The 26,982-nt window shown below is 36.5% G+C and overlaps 1 protein-coding gene across 6 annotated transcripts in view; it reads left to right on the forward strand.

The window, feature by feature from the left end:
* FOXJ3 (forkhead box J3) overlaps positions 1–26,982 on the forward strand; it is a 126,514-nt gene that overhangs the window by 79,758 nt on the left and 19,774 nt on the right. For 5 of the 6 annotated variants that reach the window (XM_061412306.1, XM_061412304.1, XM_061412305.1 and 2 more), the window contains 2 exons: positions 9,414–9,515; positions 25,376–25,504. In XM_061412306.1, coding sequence (XP_061268290.1) covers positions 9,414–9,515; positions 25,376–25,504 — 231 coding nt within the window. The remainder of the gene's footprint in view (positions 1–9,413; positions 9,516–25,375; positions 25,505–26,982) is intronic. The other variant, XM_061412310.1, reaches the window with a different exon arrangement.

Genomic DNA, 26,982 nt, shown 5'->3' on the forward strand with positions numbered 1-26,982 from the left:
AGAGAGCTGGCTAGCTCTTTTCTGCCATGTGAGAATACCAATGAGGATACCTGCAAAAGAGCTCTCACAAGAACCTCAGCATGCTGGTACCATGATCTTGGACTTCCAGCCTCCAGAACTGTGAGAAATAAATTTCTGTTTTGATAAGCCACCAGTTTATGGTGTTTTGTTATAGCAACCTGAATTAAGATAACAGCATAATAAAAATATAATTGAGTTTATGTGGTAGATGTTTTTTAAGAATTTTATGTATATTAAATTATTAATTTTTATAGCAAATCCAAATGATGAAAGTGATAGACACAGATGTTAATTTGTCCAAGGGTACAAAGGACAGTAATAAGTACCAAGGCCAGAATTACGAACTCAGTCTGCCTTAAGGGTCTGTGCTGTTTACAGTTGCACCACACTGCCTCCAGTATTTGCTGTGCTGAAGATCATAGCACTCAATCAGATTTCTTTTCATCTATACATATTTTATTATGAGATAATGGGCTTTATTTATTTTTGGATCTGAATACTAATTTTTTTCTTTAATGCTATTTAAAAGTATTTTTAAGTCAGTTGATATACAACATTATATTAGTTTCAGGAATATAACGTAGTGATTCAATATTTTTGTAGATTATACTCCATTTAAAGTTATAAAATAATGGCTATATTGCCCTGTGCTATACAATATACCTTTGTTGCTTATTTATTTTATACATGGTAGTTTCTCTTAATCCCATACCCTTTACCTTGCCCCTGCCTTCTTCATTCATCTCACTGGTAACACTAGTTTGTTCTCTATATCTAAGAGTCTGTTTCTCTTTTGTAATTTATTTTTGTTTGTTTTTGAGATTCAGCATATAAGTGATGACATAGAATGTTTGACTTATTTCACTAAGCATAGTACCCTCTGAGTGCATCCATATTGCTGCAAATGGCAGAATTTCATTCTTTTTTATGACTAATATTCCTTCATACACACACAGATTTATATGTATATATATCTCATTTCTTTATCCAGTCACCTGTTGAGGGACACTTACATTGCTTTCATATCTTGACTGTTGTAAATAATGCTGCTATGAACGTTGGGGTGCATGTATCTTTTCAAATTAGTGTTTTCGTTTTCTTCAGGTATATACCCGGGAGTGGAATTGCTGGATCATATGGTAGTTCTTTTTTTATTTTTTGAGGAACTTTCATATTATTTTCTATAGTGCTGTACCAATTTACAATCGGAGAAGGCAGTGGCATCCCACTCCAGTACTCTTGCCTGGAAAATCCCATGGATGGAGGAGCCTGGAAGGCTGCAGTCCATGGGGTTGCTGAGGGTCAGATACGACTGAGCGACTTCACTTTCACTTTTCACTTTCATGCACTGGAGAAGGAAATGGCAACCCACTCCAGTGTTCTTGCCTGGAGAATCCCAGGGACGGGGGAGCCTGGTGGGCTGCTGTCTATGGGGTCACAGAGAGTCACGACTGAAGTGACTTAGCAGCAGTAGCAGCAATTTACAATCTCACCAGGAGTATACTAGGGTTCCTTTTCCTCCACATCCTTGCCAGCATTTGTTTGTAGACTTTTTGATGATAGCCATATTTACAGGTATGCAGTGATATTGTGATTTTGATTTGTGTTACTCTGATGATTGGTTACTTGTTAAGCATTGTTTCATGTGCCTGTTGTTCATCTGTTTATCTTTTCTGGAAAAGTGTCAATTCAGATCTTTTGCACATTCTTTTAATTGGGTTGTTTGTTTTTTTTGATGTTGAGTTGTTTGAGCTTGTTAATATATTTGGGGTATTAACTCCTTATTGGTCACATCATTTGCAGATGTTTCTCATATTTAGTAGGTCTTCTTTTTGTTTTGTTGATAGGTCCTGTTTGTTTACTTTTGCTTTTGTTTTTGCCTTAGGAAACAGACCCAAAATAATAATGCTATGATTTATGTCAATGAATGTTCTACATATAGCCTTTTCTAGGAGATGTATGTTTTTTGGTCTTACATTTAGTTTTTAATCCATTTAGAGTTTTATTTTGTAATAGAGTTTAAGTTTGTAAATGATGTAAGAAATGTTCTAATTTCTTTTTACATGTAGCTTTCCAGTTTTCCCAGTTTTTCATGTACTGAAGAGACTCTTCTATTGTACAATATATCCTTGCCTCCTTTATCATAGATTAATTGGCCATAGGTGTATAGGTTTATTTCTGGGCTCTGTTCTGTTCCATTGGTCTTTGTATCTGTTTTTGTGCCAGTGCCATGCTATTCTCATGACTGTAGCTTTGTAGTATAGTTTGAAGCCAGGGAGTGTGATTTCCCAGCTTTATTTTTCCCCCTCAAGATTGCTTCGGCAAGTTAGGATCTTTTGTGGTTCTGTATAAATTTTAGGATTAGTTATACTTCTGTGAAAAATGTCATGGGTATTTTGATGAGAATTGCATGAGGGCTGTAGATTGCTTTTGGGTAGTATGGTTATTTTAACAATATTAGTTCTTCCAGTCCATATACATGGGATATCTTTCCCTTTCTTTGTATATATCTTTCGTTTCCTTCATCAGCATTTCATAATTTTCACAGTATATGTATTTCATTTCCTTATTTAAGTATATTCCTAGGTGTTTTTACTGTTTTTGATGCAATTTTAAATGGCATTTTCTTGCTTTTTCCTTCTGATAGTTCATTATTGGTGTCTAGAAAAGCAACAGATGTCTAAATATTGTATCTTACAGCTTTACTGAATTCATTTCCTAGTTCTGAGAGGTTTGTTTGTTTTTTTTTTTTTTTTGGCTACAGACTTTAGGGTTTCTATATATAGTATGATGTTATCTGCAAATAGTGACAGCTTTACTTATTACCTTCCAATTTTTTCCTGTCTGATTCCTGTGGTTAAGGCATCTGGTACTATGTTAAATAAGAAATGGCAAAAGTGCGAATTCTTAGCTTATTCCTGATTTTAAAGGAAAGGTTTTCAGCTTTTCACTATTGAGTATTGGCTGTTAGTTTGTCATGCATGGCCTCCTTTATGCTGATATATTCTTTGTATACTAACTCTGATCAGAGTTATCATTGTATCATAAGTGAATGTTTAGTTTTGTCACATGCTTTTTTTGTGTCTTTATATGTTGTTGAATTTGGCTTGCCAATATTTTGTTGAGTATTTTTGCATCTATATTCGTCAGAGATACTGGCTTGTCATTTTCTTTTTTTGTAGTGTCTTTGTTTGGTTTTGGTTCACCAGATCTCTTCATTTTGAGAGAACCCACCACATTTAATCTATATCTATATATGCGTACACACATATATATAATTCTCATAAATACTATTACAAATGACAACAAATTACTATATAATTAAAGCAACATGTTAGAGCAAGCAGTGGTAACTAAAGTGACTCAAAGTAGAAAATGCTTCTGTGGGAAGGCCTATAGGAAGAGGAGTAAGACTTATAAATTTGATGCAGAAGTATAACTTTTTTACATAGAAAATAGTAAAAGATTGGGGACTAACCTAGTTGGTTCAGTGTTTAAAACCCTGCACTTCCACTTCAAGGGGCACAGGTTTGATCCCTGGTTGGGAAACTAAGATTCTGAATTGTTACACAGAGTGGTTTTGTTGTTTGAAGTGAACTCTTACCACTTGCCTTTCTCTCTGAGGCTGAGTCTGAATGAGGGAGGCTTTAGTTAAAGGTATATATGGGCAGAGGAAGGAATGCAGTCTGCATACTCTCAGAACTCTTAGAACTGGAAAACATTTCAATGGACAAACATATACTGAGTGTACATTGTGTGGGAGGTACTACATGTTGCCTCCATGAGATACATTGAAATATAATTTCTTGAGAAATGCTACTCATTTTTGTAGAGCAGAAAGTGTTTCATAAGGGATTATTTTGATCAATGGGTAGGATTTACTTTTTTGTTTTTTAACAGTATTGTTGGAGATAGTTTATGTACAGCTAATTGAATGTTTAAAATTTACAGTTTGAGGATTTTTGTCATGTGAAGTTATTACTAGTTGACAGTATGAACATTTCTTTCACACCCAAAGTTTCCTCATTTCCTGTTGTAACTTGTGCTTCCTGCCAGTCTTATCCCAGACAACCCGATCTGGGGAGAATTAACATCTTAACAATATTATTTCAAGCCATGAAAGTGTGATATCTTTCTATTCATTACATTGTTACTTTTTCTCAGGAATATTTAGTTTTCAGTGTAGAGGATTTGGATGTTTCCAGTTCAATCATGAATATTTTAGATTTGGATGCTATATGTTTAAAGTTCAGTTTTTTGCTGCTAGTGATAAAAATGTAATTAATTTTTGTACATTAAACTTGTATCCTGCAATCTTGTTAATTCTAGTATTTTTTAAAGATGCCTTGGAATTTCTATAATTATGTTATATGCAAATAGTTTTCCTGTGTCTTTCCTTCCTCCTCCTCTGTCTCTTCCTAGAACCTTACTGCAGTGATGAGAATCTCTCATTTCAAGTCTTTACTTGAAATGAGAAAGTGGGCATCCAGCCTTATTTCCATTCTTAGGAGGAAAGTATCCAGTCTTTCACCCCAAAATATGACATAGTCTATAGGGCTTTTGTAGATGCTGTTTATCAGATTGAGGAAGTTCTCTAGTAAGCCCAGTTTATTGAGTTTTTATCATGAATGGGTGTAAATTTTTTTAACTGCTCTTTTTGTTCTTATTGAAGTGATTATATGACTTTTCTTTTATTCTGTTTGAGTGTTGAATTACATTGATTGCATTTGAAATGTTGAACTTGTATTCCTTGGATGAACCCTTACTGAGTCATGATATATCATCCCATTAACGTATAGTTGGATTCGTTTGCTAATATCTGAAGGATTTTCGTATCTGTATTCATGAGGGATGTGGATACAACAAAAATCAGGTAGTCAGAACATTAAAAGATTATGTTCAAGAAAACTAGACCTCTCAAGTTAATGAATTTAGCACTTTTCTATGTATGGGAAGATGCAAGAGTCTGGGCTCATTGAAATCATTCCTTTGATAGATTATGCACCTTAGTATCTAGGGTCAGTATCCTGTTTTTCTCCATCCTGAATCGCCTCAGGGTGCACAGTTGATGGTGGCTGCAGTGGCTGATGGCTTGATGGCCTTATCATCTTCTGTTTACTGATTTGACAGGTGACATTTTTCGTCTCTAGTAATATTGGCTAGGTTTTGATATTAGGGTTATGCTAGCCTCATAAAACTGATAGGGGTATATTCCTTCTATTTTCTGAAAAATTAATTGACTGGTAGATTGATATATCTTCCTTGAATATTTGAGAAAATTCATCAGTGAAATCATCTTGACCTGAAGCTTAAGATTTTTTTATGTGTGTGGAGGCTCAGCTTGTGAAGAATCCGCCTGCAATACGGGAGACCTGGGTTCGGTCCCTGGGTTGGGAAGATATCCTGGAGAAGGGAAAGGCTACCCACTTCAGTATTCTGGCCTGGAGAATTCCATGGACTGTTGTAGTCCATGGGGTGGCAATGAGTTGGACACAACTGAGCAAATTTCCCTTTCAGTTTCACTTTTAATAGTTACTTTGTTATGGGACTGTCACATTTTCTCTTTTTATTCCAGTTTTGGTAACTTATGTTCTTAAGGAATTTTGTCCCTTGTATCTAAATGGTTATTTTTGTTAGTATAGAGTGGATCATAATATTCTCTTATTTTAATAAATATAGAGTCTGTAGTAATAACTCTTTTCATTCTTGATATTGATTATTTGTTTTCTCTTTTTTCTTCATTGGTATAGCTAAAGATTTGTCAATTTTGTTAGTCTTTTAAGAATCGGGTTTTGTCTTTAAAAGATTTTTTTTCTGTTGGTTTTCTGTTTTTATTTCTATTTTTATCTTTATCATATACTTCTTTTTTATTTCTTTCTCAGTTCAGTTCAGTTCAATCACTCAGTCTTGTCCGACTCTTTGTGACCCCATGGACTGCAATACACCAAGCTTCCCTGTCCATCACCAATTCCTGGAGCTTACTCAAACTCAGGTCCATCGAATCGGTGATGCCATCTAAACATCTCATTCTCTGTCGTCCCCTTCTTCCACCTTCAAGCTCTCCCAGCATCAGGATCTTTTCAAATGAGTCAGCTCTTCGCATCAGGTGGCCAAAGTATTGGAGCTTCAGCTTTAGCATCAGTCCTTCCAATGAAAATTCAGAACTGATTTCCTTTAGGATGGACTGGTTGGACCTCCTTGCAGTCCAAGGGACTCTCAAGAGTCTTCTCCAACACCACAGTTCAAAAGATCAGTTCTTTGGCACTCAGCTTCCTTAATAGTCCAACTCTCCCATCCATATATGACTACTGGAAAAAGCATAGCTTTGACTAGACGGACCTTTGTTGACAAAGTACTGTCTTGACTTTTTAATATGCTATCTAGGTTGGTCATAGCTTTTCTTCCAAGGAGTAAGCATCTTTTAATTTCATGGCTTCAGTCACCATCTGCAGTGATTTTGGAGCCAAAAAAAAAAAAGTCTGTCACTGTTTCCACTGTTTCTCCATCTATTTCCCATAAAGTGATGGGACCAGATGCCATGATCTTAGTTTTCTGAATGTTGAGTTTTTAGCCAGCTTTTTCACTCTTCTCTTTCACGTTCATCAAGAGGCTTTTTAGTTCCTGTTGACTTTCTGTCATAAGGGTGGTGTCATCTGCATATCTGAGGTTATTGATATTTCTTCTGCAATCTTGATTCCAGCTTGTTCTTCATCCAGCCTGGCATTTCTCATACAGTACCCTGCATATAAGTTGAATAAGCAGAGTGACAATACTCAGCCTTGATGTACTCCTTTCCCAATTTGGAACCACTCTGTTCCATGTACAGTTCTGTTACTTCTTGACCTGCATACAGGAGGTAGGTCAGGTAGTCCAGTATTCCCATCTCTTTCAGAATTTTTCACAGTTTGTTGTGATCCACACAGTCAAAGCCTTCAGCATACATAGAAATAGATGTTTTTCTGGAACTCTCTTACTTTTTCGATGCTCCATCGATGTTGGCAATTTGATCTCTGGTTCCTCTGCCTTTTCTGAATCCAGCTGGAACATCTGGAAGTTCATGGTTCACGTACGTTGAAGCCTGGCTGGAGAATTTTGAGCATTGCTTCACTAGCGTGTGAGATGAGTGCAATCGTCTGGTAGTTTGAACATTCTTTGGCATTGCCTTTGGGATTGAAATGAAAACTGACTTTTTCCAGTCCTGTGGCCACTGCTGAGTTTTCCAAATGTGCTGGCATATTGAGTGCAGCACTTTCACAGCATCATCTTTTAGGATTTGAAATAGCTCAGCTGGAATTCTGTCACCTCCGTTAGCTTTGTTCATAGCTTTGCTTTCTAATGCCCACTTGACTAAACATTCCAGGATGTCTGGCTCTAGGTGAGTGATCACACCACTGTGGTTGTCTGGATCCTGAAGATCTTTCTGTTTTTCTGTGTATTCTTGCCATCTCTTCTTAATATCTTCTGCTTCTGTTAGGTCCATACTGTTTCTGTCCTTTATTGAGCCCATCTTTGCATGAAATGTTCCCTTGGTATCTCTAATTTTCTTCAAGAGATCTCTAGTCTTTCCCATTGTATTGTTTTCCTCTATTTCTTTGCATTGATCGCTGAGGAAGGCTTTCTTATCTCTCTTTTCTATTCTTTGGAACTCTGCATTCAAATGGGTATATCTTTCCTTTTCTCCTTTGCCTTTAGCTTTTTTTCTTTTCTCAGCTGTTTGTAAGGCCTCCTCAGACAATCATTTTACCTTTTTGCATTTCTTTTTCTTGGGGATGGTCTTGATCCCTGTCTCCTGTACAATATCATGAACCTCCATCCATAGTTCTTCAGGCACTCTCGTCTGTCAGATCTAATCCCTTGAATCTGTTTGTCACTTCCACTATATAATTGTAAGGGATTTGATTTAGGTCATAACCTGAATGCTTTTTGGTTTTTCCTACTTTCTTCAATTTAAGTCTGAATTTGGCAATAAGGAGTACATGATCTGAGCCACAGTCAGGTCCCAGTCTTGTTTTTGCTGACTGTATAGACCTTCTCCATCTTTGACTGCAAAGAGTATAATCGGTCTGATTTCAGTATTGACCATCTGGTGATGCATGTGTAGCGTCTTCTCTTGTGTTGTTGAAAGAGAGTGTTTGCTATGACCAGTCCATTCTCTTGGCAAAACTCTGTTAGCCTTTGCTCTGCTTCAGTTTGTACTCCAAGGCTAAATTTGCCTGTTACTCCAGGTATTTCTTGACTTCCTACTTTTGCATTCCAGTCCCCTATGATGAAAAGGACATCTCTTTTTGATGTTAGTTGTAGAGGGTCTTGTAGGTCTTCATAGAACCATTTAACTCAGCTTCTTGGGCCTTAGTGGTTGGGGCATTGACTTGTATTACTGTGATATTGAATGCTTTGCTTTAGAAACGAACAGAGATCATTCTGTCTTTTTTGAGATTGTTTTTGAGGGTATTAACTTCAGCGTGCTAATTATACAGGATCACTACCACCACATCTGTGTCCCAGGGTTGCAGGGAGAGGGAAATAGAATGGGGGATAAGCAAATTCTTTTCAAAGACATGACCCAAAAGTTGCACACTTCACTCTTGCTCAAATCCCATTTGTCACACCTTAGTCCCATCAGTGCAAGTAGTTGCAAATGAGGCTGGAAAAGGTGGTCTTTAGCTGGGCACTGATGAATTAATGACTACAGAGATCCATTACTAAAAGGTAGAAGAGGGAGGGATTGGCATTAGGGGACTATTAGCAGTATCAGCTACAGAAGTTTCTCTCTCATTGTAAACTCATTCCATAGCCCATGGTGATTATCAGGTCAGTGGGTGTGTGCTACGTCACTTCATTTGTGTCTGACTCTTTGCAACCCTATGAATGATAGCCCACCAGGCTCTTCTGTCCATGGGATTCTCCAGGCAAGAATACTGGATTGGGTTGCCATTTCCTTCTCCATATCCGGTTGCTGCTGCTGCTGCTAAGTTGCTTCAGTCGTGTCCGATCTGTGCGACCGCATAGACGGCAGCCCACCAGGCTCCCCGTCCCTGGGATTCTCCAGGCAAGAACACTGGAGTGGGTTGCCATTTCCTTCTCCAACGCATCAAAGTGAAAAGTGAAAGTGAAGTTGCTCAGTCGTGTCCGACTCTTAGTGACCCCATGGACTGCAGCCCACCAGGCTCCTCTGTCCATGGGATTTTCCAGGCAAGAGTACTGGAGTGGGGTGCCATATCAGGTTAGTAGTAGCCTATTAAAATATAGTAGAAGATAATTCAGCAAGGAATTTATTTTCAGAAACAAAGTACAAAACTGGATGTTGGAGAATTTTGTGAAATAACTTCAAATTGTGTTAAAGTTGGTGGTTTTATGAGCTAATAATTATTTATTTTGTTCTTGTATTTTAGGCCTCAACTCCATATAGCATAGATTCAGATTCTTTGGGAATGGAGTGTATTATTTCGGGAAGTGCCTCTCCAACTCTGGCAATCAACACTGTGACTAACAAAGTAATTCTTTTTTTTTGAACATTTTTGAAATGTCATTGATAATACATTTTATTCACTTATATAGTAACAACAGGTTTCTTTATGGTTGAGGTTCAAGAAGATATCAGTTTGACCAAACCATACATGGCAGTTTGAAAGCTGAATCCTCAATGCTTTTTAGCTTTACGTAAGTTAGAAGTAAATAAATAATGCTCTGGAAAATTGAAAAATACTTATTGGGAAGCTCTATATTAAATCTAAATTCTTGACATTTCCGGTCCCAAAAACTTTTTTTGAGTACAGCATTTTATTGAATCAGTTTGTTTCAATATCATTGGTTACCCCTCTAAATATGTGATTTAAAAAAAGATTGACAAAGTCCCAGGGCATCAACTGAATCCAGTAAGGTAAATAGTTCAGGCAAACTTATAGAGTTGATTTGAATGTTGGTCAACATCTTCCATGATATTCAAGTCTAGGTACATACCCAGAAATAATATGAGGTAGTCTACTGCAATTTTTTCTTTTTTAGACAAGGGTCAAAACTTTGTGCCAGTTCATTATTAAGTATACCTGCTGCTGCTGCTAAGTCACTTCAGACGTGTCCAACTCTGTGCGACCCCACAGACGGCAGCCCACCAGGCTCCCCGTCCCTGGGATTCTCCAGGCAAGAACACTGGAGTGGGTTGCCATTTCCTTCTCCAATGCATGAAAGTGAAAAGTGAAAGTGAAGTCGCTCAGTTGTGTCCCGTGTCCGACTGTTCGCAACCCCATGGACTGCAGCCTACCAGGCTTCTCTGTCCATGGGAGTTTCCAGGCAAGAGTACTGGAATGGGGTGCCATTGCCTTCTCCAAGTATACCTAGTGGGATACAAATATCTCTTTGTATCAAGAGATATTTGAAATGAAGGTAATTTCTTAACTTCATATCTCAAAACCCTATAAAGGCTGTGGGAGGTTCATGAAGTAACTCAGTTCTGTGCATTTGTTTCCTCCTTACTGGACCATGATGGGCACCTTGAGGATGTATATTTCCACACTTGTACTCATATAATCTGTCAGTCTTGCTTTTACCCTCTCCTCTTGTTTCCCTTGTTTTCACTTGCTCTGTTTTTTTATCTCTCATGCTTGTACTCTCTTGTGCACTTACATAAACACAAACACATACACATACTCAATTGCTATATGTAGTATCTTTCTATTTGTTAAAGTTAATGGACTAACAGAAGACAGGTTATATCAGAGTCAGATTTCTAATTTAGATAGGGAACTGGCAGCTGAGATAAAGAGTAATAATTTTTGTCAGATAACAATATACAGGCTGATGGCACCAGAATCACTTAGGAGAGGGGTGAGTATGTTAGTGTGTATGTTTGTTTGGTGATGGTAGTAATTCCTAGATTCCATTGCAGCCCTACCAAATCAATTACTTTATCTTTATGGAGAGGACCCAGAAACCTGTACTTTAAAAAATCATCCCTGAGGGTAGCCAGCTAGACTTGAGTATTTCTGGTGAAATCTATGGGCTGGAATCAGAAGTATCCAGTACTGTTCTTTGCAGTAGTCCAAGTAGGAGATACTGAGTTCTAAACATGGAAGTTGTGGCTATTAGGAAACAATTAGAAAATAATAATGCTGAGACTTCATGACTATTAGGAGCTGGAGTTTTTGGACTTCTACTTTCAGATATGATAGAATAGCTAGTATCAGATTAACCCTTCTCCCTATCTATATAAAATTACCACTCCATCCCCCACCCCCTGCCTACCAGTTAAAAAGAGGGGAGAGGCATTGGAGAAAAAGATAGAATTTCAGAAGTGAAAATCTCAATAAAAAGGGTAGCACACTGAGATAAGCTATACATATTTTCCTTTGGGACGTTTCCCACTTCTCAGTGCATGGCATAGGGGCTGAACAGAAAACTGCAAACCTTGAGCAGTCATTGAGCTAGGGAGGTAAAAGCTGAAGTTTGAGGTTGCCAAAGAGCCAGGGCTTAAGGACCATTATCCTGAGGAATCTCAAAAGTGAACCTCAACTTTTAGCAAGCAGTATCCACTTAAGGCTTTTGCTGACCACTAACCTGTGTGTGCTTGGACTCGGACACAGACAAATCAGGTAGAGCTGGCACTAGCCAGGATTCAGCAGTCTCACAGAGAAGGGGGAACAAAAATTGTAGTTCTTCCAGAAGGGAGCTATGGTAATCACCCCAGTATTTCAGATTGATAATTCAGAAAGATTATATTCTATGAGTAAGAGCAAACCAAAAATAACACCAGTTTCAAACTGTTATTAGCGTGGTATGCTAATCTACTTGCCAAAAGGAAACTAAATTCTTTCTGGAAGATAACATATCCTCAGCTTTTTCAAGTTTTCATAAGTAAGGTCTCATTTTCAGGAAAGAATTGTCAGACATTCCAGGAAACAAGACCAAATAATTAAATGCCAAGACAGGGGAAAGACAAAGGATATCACAGTATCCACAAGTGATCTAGATACTGATTTTTAAATAACTGTGACTAATATGTTGAAGAAAATAGGCAAATTATAGAAAATTTAATTGGAATCTGTGTGGAAGAATCAAGAGAACTAAGAAGTATAACAACTGAAATTAAGAATTCAATGGATGGGTTTAAGAGAAGATTAGACCCACCAGAGGAGAGAATCAGTGAACTGGAAGATAGTACAAGATATGCATACTGATGCATGATGGAAAATCCTGGACAATTCATAAAATTTAGGAGATAAATGGGATATCGGGAAAAGCTCTACTGAACTTGCCATTAGGGTTCCAGAGGAGAAGAAAAGGAAATAGAGAAGAAGCAGTGTTTTAATTTTTTAAGACTGATAAAAGATAACACAGTACAGATTCAAGAAGTCCTGAGAAGCTCAGGAAAGACCAATTAAAAGAAATCACTATTAGGCAAATAAAAATCAAACTACAGAAAAACAAGAATTAAAAAAAAAACCAACTTAAAATCAGGAAAATAATAGGCAACTTTAAAGAAACACACTGAATTCTGAATAGAAATGATAAAAGACACCACCAGAATGAACTTTTTGTAGTGCTGAAAGGAAATACCTGCTAACCCAGAATTCTCAAATTAGAATTTCTGTGAAAAAGGGTTAAAAAATAGTCTTTTACAGAAACAAAATGTGTGGGAATGTTACTAGTTCACCCATATTAAAAAAATTAAAGGAGGTTAATTTTTCACATAGAAGGAAAATTGCCCTGTGCAGAAAAGAATGAAGAAAACCAAAAGAATATGTATGTCAGTAAATAGAAATATGTATTCAGTGATTAAAACAATAGCAGTGCTGTTGTATAACACAATGATTTGGAGTCTAAAATGCTTGCAGAAGTTAAAAAGTACATGACAGTACTAGGGTAAGACAGGAAATGCATGTACTTAATGTCGTCACATTGTGTGGCAAGTAGTAAAAGTACTAACTCAAAGACGTGTAGCAAAATAGAGGGTACTGATTCTTAATACTTCAGTATATATCAGAATAACTAGGAAGGCTTGTTAAAAACTCAGATTCCTGGGCCCTACTCTGAGAATTTCTGATTCTCTTAGTCTGGATTGAGATCTGAAAAACTGCATTTCTTTGAAGTTCTCAGATACTGGTCTTGTATTGGTTCAGGTTGCTTACCTTATAAACCACTGGTCTAGCTTACTACAAGAATAGTAAAAGAATATTACCAAGTAAGGAAAAATAATAAATCCTTGATTAATCCAAAGTATCCAAGAAAGGAGAAAAAAATGAACAGAGAAGAAATGGGAACACAGGAGAATAAATAGTATTTAAATCTAATTGCATTAGGAAATATGTTAAATGTAAATACACTGAATATTCAATTTAAAAGCCAAAGAATCTTTTCTGACCACAATAGCATGAAACTAGAAATCAACTGTAGAAAGAGAAATGAGAAAAGAAAAAAAAGATTACATGGCAGCTAAACAACCAGTGCATCCACAATGAAATCAAAGAAATTTAAAATACCTTGAGACAAATGACAAACAACCATACAAAATCAATGAGGTGCAGCAAAGCAGTTCTTAGAGGGAAGTTCATAGTGATATAGGCGTTCCTCAGAAAAATAAGAAAAGTGTCAAACAACCTACCACCCAAAAGAATTAGGAAAAGAATAAACAAAACCTAAAGTCAGCAGAAAGAAAGAAATAGTAAATAGAAATTTTTTAAAAAAATAGGAAAAAATAAATAAAACCAAGAACTGGTTCTGTGAAAGGGTAGACAATATAAATAAACTTCTGGCCAGGCTCACCAAGCAGAAGAGAGGACCCAAACAAAGTAAGAAGTGAAAGAGAAGTAATAACTGATACTGCAAAAACACAAAAACCCATAAGAGAATACTTTGAACTATACTAAGAAATGGGCAAGTTTCTAGAAAAATACACCCTACCAAAACTGAATCAAGAAGAAATACATAATACACCAGAAGTGAAATAGAATCTGTAAAAAAAAAAAAAGAGAAACTCACTGCAGACAACAGTCTAGGACCAGATGGCTTCACTGAAGAAAGCTGCCAACCATACCAAGAATTTATACCAGTCCTTCTCAGACTCTTCCAAAAGATTGAAAAGGCGGGGGGAGAACTCTTCTAAAGTCATTCTATGAAGCTCTTATCACTGTGATACCAAAAACAGACATAGACAATAACAAAAAATTACAGGACAATATCTTTGATTCATATAGATGCAAAAATTCTCAACAAAATATTAGTAAGCCAAATCGAAGAATACATAAAAATTCTTAGGTGGCTCAGAATCTGCTTGCCAATGCAGGAGCCACAGGAGACGTGTGTTTTTATCTGGATTGGGAAGATCCCCTAGAGAAGGAAATAGCTACCCACTCCAGTATTCTTGCCAGGATAATCCCATGGAAAGAGAAGTCAGGCGAGCTACAGTCCCTGATTGTGAAAGAGTTGGACATTGCTAAGCTGAGGATGATACTATGATCAAGTCGGATTCATCTCAGGGTCACAAGAATGGATCAGTATATGCAGTATATTTTTAAAATCGCTATACTATTCAAAGCAGTCTACACACTTAATGTGATCCCTATAAAATTACCCATGATGTTTTCCACAGAACTAGAATAATCCTAAAATTTATGTGGAACCATAAAAGAAACAGAATTGCCAAAGTAAACCTGAGGAAAAAGAACAAAGCTAGAAGCATAACCTTCCCAGACTTCAGACAATACTGCAAAGCTGTTGTAATCAAAACAGCATGATATTGACAGAAAAACATACATATGGATCAGTGGAACGGAATACAGAGCCCAGAAATAAATCCACCCACCACAGTCAATTAATCACAAAGGTCCATCTAGTCAAGGCTATGGTTTTTTCAGTGGTCATGTATGGATGTGAGAGTTGGACTGTGAAGAAAGCTGAGTGCCGAAGAATTGATGCTTTTAAAGTGTGGTGTTGGAGAAGACTCTTGAGAGTCCCTTGGACTGCAAGGAGATCCAACCAGTCCATTCTGAAGGAGATCAGCCCTGGGATTTCTTTGGAAGGAATGATGCTAAAGCTGAAACTCCAGTACTTTGGCCACCTCATGCGAAGAGTTGACTCATTGGAAAAGACTCTGATGCTGGGAGGGATTGGGGGCAGGAGGAGAAGGGGATGACAGAGGATGAGATGGCTGGATGGCATCACTGACTCGATGGACGTGAGTCTGAGTGAACTCTGGGAGTTGGTGATGGACAGGGAGGCCTGGCGTGCTTCAATTCATGGGGTCGCAAAGAGTTGGAGACGACTGAGCAACTGAACTGAACTGAAGGAGGCAAGAATACACAATTGAGAAAAGATAATCTCTTGAGCAATGACAGAAAGGGAAGAGGAACTGAAGAGCCTCTTCATGAGAGTGAGAGAGGAGAGTGAAAAAACTCACTTGAAACTCAACAATAAAGAAACTAAGATCATGGCATCTGGTTCCATCACTTCATGACAAATAGATGGGGGGAAACTGGAAGCAGTGACAGATTGTATTTTGGGGAACTCCAAAATCACTGCAGATGGTGACTGCAGACATGAAATTAAGGACACTTGCCCTGTCTTGAGAAAGAAAAACGGAACTGGAGGAATCAAGCTCCTTGACTCAGATTATACTACAAAGTTAATTAATCAAAATAATATTGTACTGGGACAAAAATAGAAATATAGATCAATGGAATAGGATAGAAAACCCAGAAATAAACCTTTGCACCTGTGGTCAATTAATCTATGACAGAGGAGGCAAGACTATACAACAAACAAATGGTGCTGGGGAAACTGGACAGCTACATGTAAAACAATGAAATTAGATCATTCTTTAACTCCATACAGAAAAATAAGCTCAAAATGGATTAAACACCTATTTGTAAGACTGGATGCTATAAAATTAGAGGAAAACATAGGCAGAACACTCTCTGACATAAATCACAGCAATATATTTTTCATTCCATCTCCCAGTATAATGGAAATAAAAACAAAAGGAAACAAATGGGACCTACTTACACTCAGGAGCTTTTGCACAGCAAACAATAAATAAACCGTAAAGACAACCCACAGATTGGGAGAAAATATTTGCAAATGATGTGACAGATAAGGGATTAGTCTCCAAAATTTACAAAGAGCTCATGACACTCAACAGCATCAAAACAACCCACTCAAAAAATGGACAGAAGACCCAAATAGACATTTCTCCAAAGAAGGCATACAGATGGACATTAGGCACATGAAAAGATGTTCAACGTTGCTAATTACTAGAGAAATGTGAATCAGAACTACAATGAGATATCACTTCACACCATCAAAATTTCACAAACAGTAATTGCTGGAGAAGGGTAGAGAGAAGGGAACTCTTGTACACTGATGGTGGGAATGTAAATTTGTACAGCTACTATGGAGAAAAGTATAGAGGTTCCTTAAAAACTGAAAATAGAGCTACCATGTGACCCTGCAATCCCACTCCTAGGCATATATCTGGAGAAGAATGTGATCCAAAAGGATACATGCACCCCAGTGTTCGTTCATTGACTGTTTACAATAGCCAAAACCTGGAAGCAACCTAAATGTCCATTGACAGAGGAATGGATAAAGAAGATGTGGTATGTATATACAGTGAAATACTACTCAGTTGTAAAAAAGAATGAAATAATGCCATTTGCAGCAACATGGGTGGACCTAGAAGTTATCGTGCCAAGTGAAGTAAGTCAGAAAGTTCTAGACAAGAATCCTATGATATCACTTACATGTGGAGTCTAAGATACGACATAAATGAACGTATTTGAAACAGACTGACAAATGTGAAAAAGTTATGGTTACCGAAGTGAAAAGAGAGTGGGGAAGGGATAAAACAAGAGTTTTGAATTAACAGATACACACTACTATATATAAAGTAAATAAACAACAAGATCTTACTGTAAAGCTGGGGGAACTATATTCAATACCCTATAGTAAAGTATAATGAAAAAGAATGTGAAGAAGCATATATGTGTGTGTGTGTATAACAATCACTTTGCTGCACACCAGAAACTAATACAACATTGAAAATTAAATAACTTCAATTTTTTTAAAATGCTAAAATTGTCAGACTGGATGGAAATACAAAAATTAAACTATGTTCTACTTATACAAGATAAATTGTAAAAGAAAGAAGACACGTCACTAAAAACAAAGATTTATTTTTGGAAAAGGACCATTTCAGTAATTAACTGTAACACTACTAAATTTGCATATGCTTAATAACAGCCTCAGAACCTGGCAGGACTGAAAGAAGAAACGGATGGATCTTTGACCAGTGAGGTGTGTTTTAACATGTCTCTGCTGCTGCTGCTTAGTTGGCTTCAGTTGTGTCCAATTCTGTGCGACCCTATAGACAGCAGCCCATCAGGCTCCTCTGTCCTTGGGATTCTCCAGGAATCTCCAAGAATACTGGAGTGGGTTGCCATTTCCTTCTCCAATGCATGAAAGTGAAAGTGAAGTTGCTCAGTTGTGTCCGACTCTTAGTGACCCCATGGACTGCAGCCTTACCAAGGTCCTCCATCCATGGGATTTTCCAGGCAAGAGTACTGGAGTGGGTTGCGATTTCCTTCTCCATAACATGTCTCTAGAAATCATAAAACAGCAGATCAATACCAAAACACAAAAATCAGACAAATCCTATTCAAGATATTTAAAAGAATTGAACTACAAAATTAGGAAATTTGACTCAACTGATATATAGAATGTCTTATCCAACGGTTGTAGAATAGACTTTTTTTTAACGTATGCATGGAATAATTACCAGAATTGATCATGTTATACTGACTTGTGCTAGAGCATTAAAGTGATTCTCAGCAAATTTCAGAAACCAACAACATACAGTGAGTATTTTCAAATGCAGTGGAGTTAAAGGTAGAGATAATAGCAAGGACGTAAAGAGAAAATCACCCAAAGTTTGCAAAATAAGCAATATAGTTACACAGCCCGTGGATCAAGGAAGAGTCATTACAGAAATTAGAAAATAGTTGGATTGATGAAAAACAGAAATATGAAATATCAAAGCCTGTAGAGCACAAAATACTAGCCTCAATTGCATGTAGTAGAATACAATAAAGATGGAATGTTAACAGTTTAAGCATCTAGAAAAAGAAGAGCAAAATAAATTCTAAGGAGGAGGACATAAAAATAGAGGTCAGTGAAATAGAAAGCAGGTGTACTGAAGCCTGAGTCAACAAACAGACATTCACTTCTTTATAAAAGATTAATAAAGTAGATAATTTGTTTCTAGCCAAGGTGGAAGAGCAGGGTCTAGACTTAATTTGTTACTTCAGACAACTGAAAAAATAGACAATGTATATCAAACAATGGTTTTCAAGAGATTGGGTCATAAAGACAGTTATCCCCTGAGAAATGGTGAACAAAGTGAGTCCTGTGGTTGTACTTACTAGATTACTGCCTGGAGAAAGTTTCCAGGACACAAACTGGAACTAGAACCAGGAGAACTTGGTGGCTGGCGTTGCCAGGGCGGCATGTCAGAGGAGAGAGCTGCACAGAGAGGAATTTCAGAGTTACACAGAGGGTTCCTCTTGAGTCTTCCGGACTGTCGCCTACCAGGCTCCACAGTCCGTGGAAGTTTTCCAGGCAAGAGTACTGGAGTGGGTTGCCATTTCCTTCTCCAGGGGATCTTCCCAACCCAGGGATTGAACTTGGGTCTCGGGTCTCCCACATTGCGGGCAGACGCTTTACTGTCTGAGCCACCAGGGAAGCCCTATTAACTGGGTATTTGAAGGTAATTATTGAGACTGAGGAAAGAACCACCTGAAAGTATTGGTGTCGGCAGTCATTGACATTCAATGGGCCAGAAGTAATTACTGTTCCCACCACAGTGAGATGCTTTGTAATTCAGTCTTTTGCCCTTGTAATGGAACAAAATTGGCCCTAGTTTAAAATACTGATCTGGTCCTACTTATACACTTTAAAAGAAAAACCCAGAAGGCTCAAACTGTTTTAAAGTAATAGCCTTTTTCAAATTAATTTTTTTTTTTCCAAATACAATTCAAAGCCCATAAATTCACCCTTTTAAAGTTTACGGTCAGTGGTTTTTGGTATATCCATAAGGTTGTACGACCATTAATTATCATCTAGTTCCAGAACATTTTCATTACTCCCAAAAGAAAATTCCATACCCCTTATCATTCATTTCCCATCTCCTCCATCCCCTGGTAACCATTAATATATCTTCTAAAACTGTATTTGCATATTCTGGACCTTTCATATAAGTGGAATTGCAGAATATATGGCCTTTTATGTCCAACTTCTTTCACTAAATACATTTTCAGAGTTCATCCATGATATAGCTTGTAACCATATTTCATTCCTGTTGTCAGATAATTTAACTGTGTCCCAGAATAAAGCCCAAGAACATTTATAGGAATATAAAAATATAGCACTTAATAATGTAAATTCACAGTAGTCCAGCATTCAATAAAAAGGCCGTCAAAAAAGCAGTAAAAAACAGTCCATAATGAGAATTACCAGTCACTCAGAACTGACCCAGAAATGTCACGCATGATAGAACTAGTAGAAGAGAACGTTAAACCAGTTACCATGAGCCAAGACATGGACTAACCTAAAAGTGTCCGTCAGCAGATGAATGGATAAAGAAAATGTGGTACGTAATTTATAATGGAATAATGCTCAGCCATGAGACAGAAATCCTGCTATTGGTGACAAAATGGATGGACCTTGAAGGCTTATGCTTAGTGAAATAAGTCAGGTAGAGAAAGAAAATACTATATGATGATATTACTTGTATGTGGAGTCTTGAAAGGCCAGACTCAGAAAAACAGAATAGAATGGTGGTTACTGTGGGCCTAGGGGGTGGGGAGAAATGGGGATATGGTCACAGGGAGTTTTTTTTTTTGTTATAAGATGATAAAGTTTTAGAAATCTAATATATAGCTTTGTGATTACATGCATGGTAATACAGCACTGTTATATACAGAAAAGTTTCTGGGAAATTAGATCTTAAATGTTCTTGCCATTAAAAGGAATGATGATCCTGTGAGGTGATGGAGTTGTTAGCTAACGTTGTGATGGTAGTGATTTTGTAATATATATCAAACTACACCTTAAACTTACACAATGTCATATGTCAGTTATATCTCAATAAAGCCTGAGGCTAGGAGTTAGTGGGAACTGTTATTATATTTTATGGAAGTTCAGGTTGAATATGTATATAGACACTTGGAAGACATTTTAAAAACCCAAATCAAAATCTTTAGGGATAAAATTTATGTTTAGGGAAAAATTATGTTTGAGTTGAAAAATAAGCTAGATGGGAGACCTCCCTGGTGGTCCAGTCATTATGACTGGAGTCATAACACAGAGTATTAACTGAAGTTATGACCCGGAGTCAATCTGTTTAAGAGATAACTATGTAAAGCAAAAATTCCAAAAACAAATTGTGGATTTGTAACACATAAAAGTGAAATATATGACAGTCATAGTGTTCAGGCAAGGAGAGTAGAAATTAGTTACGAAAAAAGAAAAAGTTTAAAATTCAGGAAGTCAGAAGTAAAGCTGTCACTCACAGATGACATGATTGTTCATACGGAAAACTCAAAAGAATCTATAGATAAACTCTTAGAATTAAAAAATGAATTTACAAAAGTGTCAATATTAGATCATTGTTGGATTTTGGAAGTCATTCGTATTTCTTTGTATTAGCCATAGACAGAAAACAAAATTTGGAAGATAATGCTTACATTAGCATTCAAAAGCATCAGGTATAGAGATACCTTGTTTTATTGTGCTTTGCTGTATTACCCTGCCCAGATACTCTACTTTTTACAAATTGAAGTTTTCTGGCAACACTGTGTTGTCAGCTGATGGTTAGTTTTTTTTTGTTTTTGTTTGAGCTAATAAAGTACTTTTAAATTAAGGTATGTACATTGTTCCTTTAGACATAATGCTGTTAACACACTTCATAGAATTAGTACAGTGTAAACATGACTTTTTTATGTACTAGGAAGCCAAAAAAATGGTGTGACTCACTTTATTTTGATACTTTCTTTATTGCAGTGGTCTGAAACCAAGCCCACAATATCTCAGATATCTAGGATTGAATGCAAGACAAAAAAAACTATAAAAATAGTTTTTTTGAGCTAAATTTGCTGCAAAATATATAATATATAATATATAAATATATATATTATATAATATAAAAATAATATATAAAGAATTCCTAAGAGAATAAAGGGTATAAATTAGTAGATATGTAGTTTTTGTAAAGAAGATTATTGTAAAGAAGTCAGTAGATTTAATATCCGAGTCAAAATTCCACAATGCTTTTTTTAGGAAAAGGAAGTTAGTAGAAAATGAACAGCTAATTTTGAAATATAAATGAGACTCCAGATGGGAAACAGTAATTGAAGAAAATATTGAAGATAAAGGTAAAAGAGGATTTATACTTCCAGATATCAAGAGTAAAGCTGTAATAATTGAAAGTGTAATATTAGCATAAGAACAGACAGAAAGACTTATGGAACAGAGTTCAGTGATGTCTTTCAACAAATGATGCTGAATCAGTAGTAAAGTGAGATTTTTTGTTCACAAAAATCAATTTCAGATGGATCAGAGACCTTAATATAAAGTTCTCAATTGTGTGAAAAAAAACCCCAAATTTTTAAAAATGGAATGAAGGAAGTAATAAAGATTAAGAGCTGATACTAATGCTGTATGAAACAAAGCTTATGTAATCCTTGAGCTAAATTTGCTGCAAAAGGATAGAAAAGGATATATACATAGTATGAAACTAATCATTAATGGTAGCTGTCTGTATAAAGGTTACCTGTAACAGGAGATAATGTGGATAACTAATGACTGGCTGGTGAATGATGATTGGGGGAGTTTATGAGCAGGTCTTTGGTGTGCCAGTATGTTCTATGTCAGTAGTTCTGTGATCTGTGGACACCTGACTAACAAGTACTCTTTTTGGGATTCCATGATAATACTAAAATATTACTTGCCTTTTTCTTTGTTTTTGTGTTTTCATGGATGTAGCAGGAGCAATACAGGTAAACATCAGCGCAAGGCAAGGCAGTACTGACTGTGTTAGTACTCACTGTATTCTTCACAGCCACACACCCTTCAGATTGTGGGGGGACATAACGTTTTACCTCAGAATATCCTTGGTGATGCAGGAAAAATAATTTTATTAAAGTATGACCTTTGAGTACATATCTTTTTAAGAGTGTGCAGTGAAGCTGCAGTCCATGGGGTCACTAAGAGTCAGACACGACTGAGTGACTTCACTTTCAGTTTTCACTTTCATGCATTGGAGAAGGAAATGGCAACCCACTCCAGTGTTCTTGCCTAGAGAATCCCAGGGACGGGGGAGCCTGGTGGGCTGCCGTCTATGGGGTCGCACAGAGTCGGACACGACTGAAGCGACTTAGCAGCAGCAGCAGCAGCAGCAGTGAAGTGAGAAGTATGCGTAAAACACGGTGTGATGGCTTCAAGGAAGAGCATTCATGTTGAACTAGCTGCTCTGTTAATGGAGATGTGATTTTACTTGAAAGACCAACTGACACTATTACTCAGATTTGAGTACTTGGCAGATATTTTCTTGAAAATGAATAAGCCTCTCACTTCAAGAAAAACAATTAACAGTGTCTCTTGCCAATAGTAAAAGTTGAGCTTTTAAGCAAAACACATAAGTTTGGAAAACTTGTATCCACTGCAGTGAGTCTGATAACTTCACAGTCTTTTCCAGTGAGATTATTGGTGATGTTAACAAGTGTGATGTTTTGAAATACGTCAGTATTTGGAAGATCTGCAAAGCTTCGTGAACAGTATTTTTCAAATGATCAATGTATAGTGTTATAAAATCATAAATGATGCATTCAGAATACAAAGTGGAAAGTGGATTATAATGCAAAAGAGTATGATAATTTATTCATGTGGTTTCAGGTTCTCCATTGCAACTAATCTTTTAAAAATCGCCATTTGTTGTATTTTAGTGTCGTATCAAAAAAGACTAAAGTTATCTGAAAAAGCTATTAAAATATTCTTCCCTTTTCCATATGTGTGTGTGTGTGATGCCGGGTTTTCTTCCTATCCTTCCACCTGAACAACATATTGCAACAAATGGAACGTAGAAGCAGATATGAGAATCTAGCTGTTCTCCCTTTAAGCCAGGGTTTGAGATTTACAAAAATGTGAAACAGTGACACCCTTCTAATTTTACTTATTTATTGAGAGAAAATTTTTTTATGTTATATAGTTGAGTTTGTGATTATTATTTTTAGATTAATAAATACTTAAAATTGTTAATTTCTGATACGCCAGTTATTGATAAATATATCAAAAACTTGTTGACTGCTTAATTTTTAAGACTGTAAAATGCTTCTATGATCAGAGTTTGAGAACTGTTGATTACATGAGTATGATTCTATGAATATGCCCATTTTTTAATTAACAAACTATAATTTGTATATTTACTCTATGTTACATTTTAGTAAATCTTATCTTCCTTAGTTGTGAGGATTTGTCTAAGATGATGGGAAGTATTTCTGGCTTGAGTAATAGGTAACAGCATAGACAGGAGAGAATGAGCAGCCAACAGAAGGACTATAGAAAGGATGGTTGTAATTTGTTGGTATTTTATTGTTTAAGAGCCTGTAAGGTTGATTTTTTAAAAAAATGAAATTTATACTGGAAATACCAGAAAAATCTTTGCCATAGTTTTATTTCCTCTCATTTTCCCTTATCCACTTTAATTAGTTCGTAGACACATAATTATTCCTAGCTGATGTGAAGGTGAGACAGTTTGGTTTTACCTGAAATATAGAGGCATATATGCCTCACTTCCCTGGTAGCTCAGCTGGTAGGAAATCACCTGCAATGCAGGAGACCCCAGTTCAATCTCTGGGTCAGGAAGATCCCCTGGAGAAGGGATAGGCTACCCACTTAAGTTTTCTTGGGCTTCCCTGGTGGCTCATAAGGTAAAGAATCCACCTGCATTGTGGGAGACCTGGGTTCAGTCCCTGGGTTGGAAAGATCCCATGGAGAAGGGAACAGCTACCCACTCCAGTATTCTTGCCTGAAGAATTCCAGGGACAGAGGAACCTGGCAGGCTACAATCCATGGGGTCACAAAGAGTCGGACATGACTGAACGACCTTCACTTTCAGCTTTTGACAGATGAACATTGGGCTTGACCCCATTTTTAGTTTAGACAGAAGAGTGGTGATAGATCAATTGGTCATTAAATTCAGCAAGTATTATTATTTGTATACTGAGTAGAGAGCATAAGTGTAATGCTTACACTTATTTTGGGGGGAACTCAAGTTGCTAACAGTCCACTGTTGGAGAAACATTTGGGGAAGTGGCTAAGACTCTGAACTCCCAATACCAGGGGCCCAGATTTGGTCTGTGATCAGGGAACTAGGTACCGCATGCCATGTTAAAGATTGAAGATCCTACATACTGCAGCTAAGACCCTGCGCAGCCAAATAAGTATATATATATATTTTTCATTTAACAAGAATTAATTAGCCCATAAAATCAAATGAGGGCTTCCTAGGTGGCACTGGAGTTACTGCCTGCCAGTACAGGAGTAATGGTTCCCACGAAAGCAGGAGCACAGAAAGGAAAGTAGTAGCAGATGAATAGAACTTTAAAGGGTAGTTGGGCTAATTTCCTCTTTTAAAAATATCTTTTTGTTCTTATTTCTAATTAAAAATGATAATGCATATTATGTACAGACTTAAGCATTGTAAAAACATATACCATCAGTGATGAAAGTCTTAAGGGATACCCAGCTGCCTACCAGTTAACCATCGGTAACAGTTTGATACATAGTTCTTTCATATCTAATGTACATGTTAGCATATTATTTTAAAATCAGATCACATATTTATTGATTGTGCAAATACGTTGGATAGTTAAGTTTCTGCTTTTCAATATTATAAACACCATGATGCCTAAATTCTGGTTTTTGTATTCTTTTTTTGATGCCTAAGATTTTGAAAGAAGGAAAGATCAGTTTTGCTTAAAGCTTGAGTAAAAATAAGTTTATGCATTATAGAAATATTTAACAATAAAAATCTATTATAATCCCCTTATTAAATGTTGATGAACTAATTGTACCATTTAGAAAGTTGAATTTATGTACCTCTAGATGGGATATATCCTTCAGTTTGAAAGTATTTTGTGGTGAACATGGAATTAGTGAGTATAGAGCACAGATCACACCAAAGGAAAGACCAGTAATATTTTGCCTTCCTTCCATAGTCCCAGTTAGTTGTATTTTTGTAGAGTTGTTTAAAATGTAATTTTTATAGTGGGAATTGCTCATTCAAATGTTGCTGTTCTTTTCATTGTAGGTAACATTGTACAACACTGATCAGGATGGTAGTGATAGCCCACGCAGTAGCCTTAACAACAGTCTCTCAGATCAGAGTTTGGCATCCGTTAATTTGAACAGTGTTGGAAGTGTGCATAGTTACACACCGGTAAGTCTTAGTGAAGTTAACTCCTTTGTTGAGTACTCATTTAGTGCTTAAAACTGAACAAAATGTAATTGATAATGCAAATAAAAAGTGAATATGTATATTTCTCATTGGTCAGTTCATGATCATTAGCTTAGATAAGTAAAACAGATTTTTATTATACCTTAGCAAGTTAGATACAAACATATTGTTGTACTATGTTATATATTTTGGTCTACTTAATCTGTTCCATGTCCAAGTGAAAAACAATTGGAATAGGAAAAGAATTTTCACTTTACTTTTCTAAAGCTGTGTTTGATGGTATTTTATAGCCCTTGGTTAAAAGTGCTTAGAGGATATGTATATCACCTTGTTTCCCAGAAGTGGATCTGAGAATAGGATTCTACAAACCCCAAAAGTTAGGATGACCTGGTACCCAGTTGCTTACCAGTCTTGTATTTTTAGATTGGGTCTAGAAAACTAAGGTATGCTATAAAGGGACCTGTGTGAGTCTTCTTGTTCCTATGCTGACCCTTGTTATCTGATACTTCTTTTCAAGTCATCTTGAAACTATCTTCCCCAGTAGACAGAAGCCCAGGAGAGGCACACATCAGCCACACTGTTCATGGTACAAATTTGATCTCATCAAATCACTCTCTGTTTCAAGATGAATAAATAGATAAAAGCCTACACAGGGAAAACATAAAAGGGACAGAGGGGACCCGAATTTAAAAAATAAGAAGAGGGAAACAAAAACTTGTACAGTTCACATTGAATGTAGGAAAAAAGATGACTGAAAACCACTAACAGTGCTCTAGGGGAAAAATATTTTTCAAGAACGCAGAAAAAAACAGATAAAAGAATAACAATTATGTAAAAGAATGCAGTAGGTATGGAGAACTGCAAATTATAGGTGTCCCCAAATAGTTGGTACAAAGCAGTTTTCAAAAGAAATAAAGAATAAAAGGGTTAATGAGCTCTAAGAAAAGTAAATGGAAAAAACTATCTAGACACATCATGACAAATTTTTAAATGAAGTAATCATAGATACTCTAGCAAAAGAAATAAGGTGCATTCAGAGAAACACAAATCATACTTTTCTTCCATAATACTAAATGCCAAAAGATAATGGAACACTTTTATACAGAGTGTTGAGGGTATAGATTGAGAATTACAAATACTATGCCCACCAAATTGTCATTCAGTTGTGAAGTCAAAAAAAGACATTAATTCTTTAATACAGAGTTTGGAAAGCATCCTACCCTTGTTTTCATGCACGCTTCCTGAAAAAAAGTTACATATTTAGCTGATTGGGTGGTGAATTAACTCAGTAATGATGAAGTCATGATAGAAAAGGACTAGTATTGATTGGGAGCATTGACGCAAACTCAGCAAAGATTTAATAATTTTAAGTTGTTTTAAAATAATTAGAGTAGACAATTGTGAAATGAAATCAAAGAACACAGAATTCGGTATTACAGAATATAAGAAGAAAAAGAAGC

The sequence above is a fragment of the Bos javanicus genome, chromosome 3 (genome assembly GCF_032452875.1).
Source record: "Bos javanicus breed banteng chromosome 3, ARS-OSU_banteng_1.0, whole genome shotgun sequence".
Classification (NCBI taxonomy): Eukaryota; Metazoa; Chordata; class Mammalia; order Artiodactyla; family Bovidae; genus Bos; species Bos javanicus.